This window comes from Mus pahari, chromosome 6 (genome assembly GCF_900095145.1).
Source record: "Mus pahari chromosome 6, PAHARI_EIJ_v1.1, whole genome shotgun sequence".
Classification (NCBI taxonomy): domain Eukaryota; kingdom Metazoa; phylum Chordata; class Mammalia; order Rodentia; family Muridae; genus Mus; species Mus pahari.
Genome location: NC_034595.1, coordinates 19,243,456 through 19,251,916, shown reverse-complemented (window position 1 = coordinate 19,251,916; position 8,461 = coordinate 19,243,456). Strand labels below are relative to the sequence as shown.

The window sequence follows — 8,461 nt, the reverse complement described above, 5'->3', positions numbered from 1 at the left end:
CTAGTGACTTCTTTTGTGATTGGGTTACCTCACTCAGAAAATTGGACATAGTACTACCAGAGGACCCAACAATACCTCTTCTGGGCATATACCCAGAAGATCTTTCAACTGGTAATAAGGACACATGCTCCACTATGTTCATAGCAGCTTTATTTATAATAGCCAGAAGCTGGAAAGAACACAGATGTCCCTCAATAGAGGAATGGATACAGAAACTGTGGTACATTTACACAATGTAGTTCTACTCAGCTATTAAAAACAATGAATTTATGAAATTCTTGGGCAAATGGATGTATCTGGAGGACATGACCAGTTTTTCAATACCAGGCATATCTCTTCTTCTGTGAAGTAGACTTTAAGTTCACCCAGAAAGTAGCTGGTTACTCCAATAGTAATTGTACCACTATTACATCCATAGACACACATTTTTCTTTAACTGTTATTATAGTTCACAGGATTCATAGCTTGGTAATTCCGTGGTTGGCATTTCTATCAAGCTGCCGGCATGGAAACTTCCGGTATCATGAAAGCTAGCCAGCGGAAGGGAAGTTTCATGGTCAGTTACTAATTTTATTTCTTTGTGGCTTATGACCAACATGCATCATGTTTTCAATAAAAGGATCTTATCACAGAGTTCTGGTAGTCAATCAATAGCCTCAGTAATATCCTGTATTGTTTCTGGTATTTATGGCTTTTCCGTGATGAATAACTTGAGGGGTGATGTCATGTATCTTTTTATTTGGCCAACTATGGCTTCTGGAAGAGACATTATCGCCTCTTTATGGTAACTAATTAACTCTTTTATATAAATATAAGTACGGAAGCAATAGATGGGAGGATTTATAATACTTCATTCTGTGTGGTGTAAAATACTTCCTCACGCTCTTGTTTTGCTTTTAAATTACCCAACTTTTAACTCAAAAGGAATGAAGAGGCAATTCATGCTCTCTTACTTTATGTATTTTCAGGGTTTTATTGAGTTTTCATTTTGTAAAAACAGCTGTATATTTTTTTATTGAAGACAACATTAAAACAAAGAATAATCAAAAATAAGATAGAAAAGTGTCCATTATCTTACTTCAAAAATACTAGTAAGCATTTGCTATATTTTTCTTCCTCCTATTTTAAAATCATGTATGTGTGAAATTTTCACAAAATGATATTCTACAATTGTGCATCCTATTTTTATTTTTTAGCTTAAACATCTCAGAAATGTTCTTTCATATACTTTCATATCTTCTAAGAAGTTATTTTGATATTTACAGAGAATCTCTTTATATCATTGAGCTAAAATTGACAGACATTTCTATATTGCTGAATATTTCATTTTCTCTAAATCTGTGCTGTTTAAATAGTATGATACTGTCTTTACACATTTATCTATGTTACTTTTCAAGAATTATTAGAGTACTTTCACCTTTCATAGAAGAAAACTAAAGTGCAGAAATCAGAGTTTCTCTATTCAAATTAATCAGTGAACTCCTGTCTGAGATAATATTAAATTATTAGATTCTAAAATTTCAGTAACTTTTTCTAGATTTTACTTCTTAGTCTCCCCTTGTAGAGTTCTCTTTCTGGTTAACTTCAACTGTTTCCTTAAATCCAATGGCTAAGGTAGCTTTCAGCAGGTGCAAAGTTCAGGGACTCATAAGTACTTAGCATATCTTCCATTGTCATCTTCTGTGCCTGTGACTTTCATTGCTAATCAGTCATATTACTTCTTCCCTAACTTATCTGTATCCACCTCCAAATAACATTATGTGAATCTCACATGAGCACATAAGAATGGTCTTGTGACACGAAGACTCTTTTATCCTAAGTCTAACGCCCTTGATATACAAGGAAAAACCTGCAGGTCTAAGGAAGAAAGTCTTTGGTCGTGGAGTCAGAAGAAAATGAACAGTTACTCTACACTAAAAGTGTAAATAATCCTTTATCCTTATGTGCATTTTGTTATAGAATAATGTATTTCCTTTAAGCTTTGCTGTATCTCACAGAGTTCAGTATTAGTATTCTTATTTCACGGGTAGTAAAATTCAGGCATAAATTTGAACACTCATCATGTGCCTATCATGGTGGCTCCCAACAATAATCTCTGAAACCGGGTAGAATGAAGAAGATGAATAACAATTGCCAAGCCAGGCTTGGCTACATGGCAAGAACCCATCCTCAGAAAGCAATCAGTTATTTAGCAAATAGGTACTGTGGGTAATAATTGGCAACATTTTCAGATCTGAAATGTCCCCCTGGTAATTTCTTTTCACCAAGGGTTGCACTAGAGAGCTCATCTGGTTCTTTTTGTTTTTGTTTTCTGTTTTGTTTTTTTTTTCTCCTTTCAGGAGAATTCCTGAGTTTTGCTGATGACTTACTCTCTGGCCTGGGCACATCTTGTGTAGCAGCTGGTCGAAGCCACGGAGAGGTCCCTGAAGTCAGTATCTACTCGGTGATCTTCAAGTGCCTGGAGCCAGATGGTCTTTACAAGTAAGAGGTGGCGGGATCGTGGGGAGGATGAAGCAATGAAGAAGCCTTTAAGCTGGGAGCACTAACAGGAGTCGTTCTTTTCAGAGAAGCCCAATGTTTCTTAGCTTGTCTGTATGTAACTTTGAGAGTCAAAGGTTTAGAAGTTTCTGTTTAGAATGTAGACCACAGTGAGGCATGCAAGGTGAGTGCTACATGTCCCATAGAAGCCAGACACTAGAGAGGAGGACAGAAGCTTACTCAGGGTCCCTTATGAGGGAATGCTGTCTTGGTCATACCTGTCTATTGTTCTTTTCTGTTTTTTTTCATAATGTCTATGATATATATATATATATATATATATATATATATATATATATATTAAGTTATACTGATATATACAGCTCACATAAGCATCTTCTTTGATAGATGTGTATGTGTTTATGTCTGTGTATATGAAACTATATACAGATATACAGATGTATATATGGACTATATGTTAGAATTTACTGGACTAATTGAATCCAAACATAAAGAATTCACTCCCAGCTTCATTTGGTAAAACAAGAGGAAATAGGAGACTTGCTTTTTTTTATTTGTTTTCAATGTCTACGATTATGGCTACATCCGGAAGCAGGTATCAGAAATAACAATAAAGAGCTCTAGAGACCAGCTCAACATATTGTTAATGATGAAATCATAGTTCACCTCCTTTTATTCCTCTAGAATGCTGTAATTAGTAAGGTGCTAAACTTTTCAACAACCCAATTACTCAAATACTTCTTTTATTTGCATCGTTTATTTATTCATCTACTCAACCATTAACCTAACCTTCATTTATTTCTCCTGTCTCTTCTTCCACTTACCTATCCATATACTTCATCCATCTATTTATATACTCTTATACTGAATTCTCTTTTCACTCCCACTTTTTCTAAGGATTATTTTTATGTCTTCATACTGCACTAAGGTCTTCTTGGGTATGCATATGTTTGATACAAAGGAGCCTATCCTCAGATGACTTAGAACCTAACAGTGATAAGAAAAACTATATATTTATGATTTGGGTATATTTAGTTGTATAACCTTAAATAAGATGCCATATAAATATATCAATAAACCAAACTCAAGAATATCACTGTGAACTGAGAATTAGATCTTGTAACCCTGACTCTACAATCTCAGAGTTGTTACAATTCAAACTTTATCTTCAATCAGGGAATGCTATAGAAATAGAGGTGATGTAGTACACAGATATATCTGGGCAAGCTAACCAGAGAAGTATGATGTACAAACAGCCTTAAAGAATGGCCACAGGAGTAATGGTGAATACTAGGACTGGGACCTGGATTTTGAAAACACAATTCTACAGCTTCAGAATCATGAGTGTTGGGTATCTGAGCTCCAGTTACTTCATTTTTGCAGTGCAGCAATCACACAGCTAGATAAATGCTGTCAGATCTTCTCTAACACTAGAATCCATGATGCTATTGAGAAGGTGGAATTTTTAGAGCATTACCTGGTAGCTGACTTCTAATACCTCTGCTGTTCCTTAAGCGCATACACAAGAGGCAGATAGATCTGGGTTCAAATCTATGCCTTGCTCTTTATTTGTGTTAGAAATTCTGAGTCTTCAGTTCCTTCTCTAGGAGAAGGTGCATAGCACCCTGAGGCTCCCCATTCTCTCACTTTCCATGTATCCACCCATTCATGTATCCATCAATCCTTCTAGGCTACTTGGTATGAGCCCCTAGTTAAAATATAACAACTATTAACTGTTATTTCTGTTGCTGTTGCTACCAGATTATGGTAGTCGTGAATTTCCCCTGCGTCTCATCTGTCCTGAGATTTATGTGTCAGATGAGTGAGTACAGCAAACTGATCGGAGCCTTACTTGGTGGGCTTTTATCCAGTAAGTCAGAAGAAGCAGCCCGTTTTTAGGTGGTAATATAGCAACTTGATTTTAACTTAGCTAATGTCTACAAAGAAAAGAGCAAAAGAAAAAGCAAAGAGGTGTGTTTACCTCAAATCAGTTAATACTGACAGCTGACGAATTACCTACTATCTTTTAAATGATAAAGGCATTTCTTCATTATCTAGTTCACTGGCACCATCTCTGCTTCCCGACTCTTGAGGTAGGGTCACCTTCTTTCCTCTGATTTGGAAACGTACTTGTCATGAGTTTGCCATCCCTACCTCTGGACACCCTTTTGTTTGATTTATTTCTTTTTGAAATAGATTTCATTAGTGGCCCTGGGATCTGGGCTGCTCTGACAGGGAGCTAGGGTGTTGTTTGGAACAATCTCCAATCCCACTGGCGGCTGTCCTCCCGTGAAGTCTGACCAACTTGGTCTTGAGTTTTAAAATAGCTCCTATGTCTGTTCTTGGGGTTTCTGATTTTCTGCTTGCTTATTCATCAGCAAAATTTGTTTTTTTTTTCTTATGAGCCAAAAACACTGCATGTGGCATCATAAAGAACACTGGCTTCAGAGACAGGCTAGCCTGGGTGGGTCCTGATTCTGCCCCTGTGTGCTCAGAACTTGATCCCAGACAAGTGATCTTTCACTATTCTAAGTGACAAATTCTTCCTCTTGAAAAAGTGTTGATAGTCACTCCTGCCTGACAAGTTTTAAGAACAAAGAACTTTATTAATAAGAATACAAAATACTAGACGCACAGAGTTTGCCAGATTGCCCGATCATAGGAGACCAGCAGGAGAGTTAACGATCTTCAATTTCAATCCTTCATTATTAGTTTCCTTCTTTTTTCCTCCTCCTCCCCCTCCTCTTCCTCTTTCTCTTCTTTCTCCTCTTCCTCTTCTTCCTCCTCCTCTTCCTCCTCTTCTTCCTCCTCTTCTCCTCCTCCTCCTTATTTTTCTTCCAAGGACAACTTCAGAGAAGTTTGTTTGCAAGAATCAAGACTGGATCTGACCAACCCTGAAAAGAGTGCTCTGGGACAGAGAGAGAAGAGGAAGGGACAGATACAGAGGAGGGAAGGCTCAGAAAGCCAGGTTTCTGTATGTAGCTCAGTCAGCCACTGACCTTTACATCCAAGTTCGCAGAAGGATTCAACTGACAGTAGAACAGAGAATCACTGTGCCTATGAATTATCCTGGGTTCACTCCCAGCTCCTTCCACTTCTGCTGGGCTGAAACTCCATCTACTCTGTCTGCTCTGAAGTTGCAGCAACTTTAAAATGAAGGCACATAAGAGTCCCTACAGTGGGCTGGAGAAGAGGCTCAGTCATTAAAGGCTAGGCTCACAACCAAATATATAAGAGTCCCTACAGCTTGAGAGTTCTGGATATTGTAGGTTTGCCATGGGATCTATTTTTCATTCCCAGCCCCAGGACACCTGCTCTACCAGAGCTTCTCTGCTTCTATCACCTTCCATTTTGCCTCATACAGGGCCTCTCTGTTCCCTTGTTAGTATCTCGTTATCTGTTATCCTATAAACTTTCTCTGGTTATTTTCTCTATAGATTCCTGTCTGTGTCTGTCATTTTCCTTCCCATTTCTTATTCCCTGGAGGTTTTATTTATCCGAGTGGGTATCAGTCTCTCTGCTCTACTTCTTATTTGAATCTTTGCCTCTGCCCACTCTCATCCAAGCTCCTTTTCTATGCCTTACCTAGTAAGGCAAATTGCTTTTGCAGCTCCTCTGTCCATGTAATTTTACACAGTGCTTCAGGGTGAGACCAATTGGAGGAGTTAAAGTCAAGGCTGATTTTCTGTCCTAAGCTCACCCTCCTGTAACAAACCAGAAACATCAGCAACCATGCCCCATTTAAATTGAATTTCCTTGTTTGTTTGATTTGCTTTGCTCAGAATGAAAACAAACAAGAGCAGAAAGGGGAGAGGGTCCCCCAAAGGCCTAACAGTGGGGTCAGCTTCTTATCCCTTGGATCGTTGAAGTCCAGGGCGATCTTGAGTGGGAGTGTCCTCTTTGACCAAGGGCGGAAGTCAGGCTAGGCATCCAAGGGTCCTTGTCCTTACCTGGCTAGGGGCCTAGACACTCTTCTTATAACTGCTTTCCAATTTCCCATTACTCAAGGTAATTAGCCCCCATCTTGTCTTGGCTGCCTTGCCTCCTCAAATAATGGCTGGTTGCCAAGGGGTCCTCAGTGAGCATGCCAGACGCAGCCAGGCTTGATTCCTGGGGTGGGGGGCTCATTCCCACACATTCAGAGGCTTGCCTCAGGCCCACCTTCACCTCTCTGACTTCTGCTCTATGAAAGGAATGCCAAAGAAGCCTGGGTACTGCATGAAGTGCCAGCATCCATGGTGGGAACAGTCTCAGGGGAAAGACTTAGTAGGGGTGGGTGGGGCTGAATGAAGAAAAACCCAGGCCCTGGGGGAAGAAGAGAATTGCATAAAATGAAGTTCTGAGGTCAGAAGGCAGACAGCCATCTTCACTGCTCATTTCCACCTTGGGCCAGTTCTTCCTTCTCCACAAATGATGTTCTGCCTGTATAAAGGAAAGTTAAACTCAGTGGTCCTAAGGCTTATGTAGTAGGTAGACATTCAGAGTTCAAACCAGAATTCTGATTCTCACTGTACTACAACTTTACTTTCTGGATAGTGGTAATAGCAATACTCTTACACACAGAAGTCATTGTACCAGGAACCATGCAAGGCATATGCACAATCTCATATAATTTTCACCATAACCCTACGACATAGTTGCTGTGTTCTTATCATCTCCCATATCAATGATGTGGAAACTGGGACTTAAGGGGGTAATGGTTTTGTACAAATTACATGACAAGGAAGGACTAGAGTTAAGTCCACATCTCTGGTGATGCCAATGCTCCGACTATGTTCTAGCCATGCTCATTCCCACACATGTGGAAGGAGTTGTAAAAGGAACCAGAAGAGGGCTTTGTGGTAGGAGTCAACACTAATTATAATCGGAGGAATACTAGACATGGATACCAGAAGACTTTGATCACAGCCTTTGTATCTCAGAAATTAATTAAGGTATCATCTTTCCCATCTATATAATGGAAATATTATCTTCCTCTGTAAACTGGAAAGAAACAAACTGGGCTTCCAAGCATCATCCTTGATGTTATATGAGACAACAGTTTGATATCTTCTTTGATTGTAAACACATGTGAAGGGTTATAAGAATCAATAGAAAAGACAAGAGACTTTGTGAATCTACATACCTAGTAACATTTCACACACACACACATACTCACGCACATGCACACACACATGCACATTCACGCACATGCACATGCACACACAGAGTCATCTCTTTGTAGTAGACAGAGATAGGTTTTTGTCTGGGCTGCAATTCTTTGATTTAATCACTTTATGCCCTGGACAATTTTCTTGACATCTCAATGTTTCATGTATAAGGTAATGAAATGACCTACTTCATAAGTGAATTGATAGATGAAAAGGACATAAAACACTACCTCTCTCATTACTGGTACTTGACAAAAAAGCAAGCATAAGAACAATAGCCACTGTTACTACTATTTATAATACTGTATTTTACCTCAAAACCAGTACCTTCCATGGTTTCTGCTGGCAGCCTGATGCTCACCACATTCCAGTGGAAGACCATGTTGTGTTATCCCCAACTCTGGTCCTTCCCTCGTCACTTTCCAGGGACACTTATTTCCTTGAGGTACTTACCACAAATGCCCACTTTTACTGTGTTTTCTCCTGGATTTTCTACTCAGTGATTCCTCATGTTCCTTCATATCTTTTCTTGACTATAGAACTCACCTGTCTCATGCACTAGAGCAATGATTTAGGGTGATTTTTTTCTTAAGTTTGTTAAATGTTGGATAGGTTTTTTATTCAGTGCAAAAACTGAGCACACACTCACTTCTCTTCAATCACTCACAACCCTCTCCTCCCTCAGTTGTTACCAGTCAAGGAATTCCCATTATGTACCCAACTGATTGTTCTATTACCATATCCCTACATGCTCTCTCTCTCTCTCTCTCTCTCTCTCTCTCTCTCTCTCTCTCTCTCTCTCTCTCTCTCTC

The 8,461-nt window shown here is 39.2% G+C and overlaps 1 protein-coding gene across 3 annotated transcripts in view; it reads left to right on the top strand.

Moving 5' to 3' along the window:
- Astn2 (astrotactin 2) overlaps positions 1 to 8,461 on the top strand; it is a 958,131-nt gene that overhangs the window by 904,430 nt on the left and 45,240 nt on the right. For all 3 annotated transcript variants that reach the window (XM_021201332.2, XM_029539608.1, XM_021201333.2), the window contains one exon: positions 2,340 to 2,481. In XM_021201332.2, coding sequence (XP_021056991.1) covers positions 2,340 to 2,481 — 142 coding nt within the window. The remainder of the gene's footprint in view (positions 1 to 2,339; positions 2,482 to 8,461) is intronic.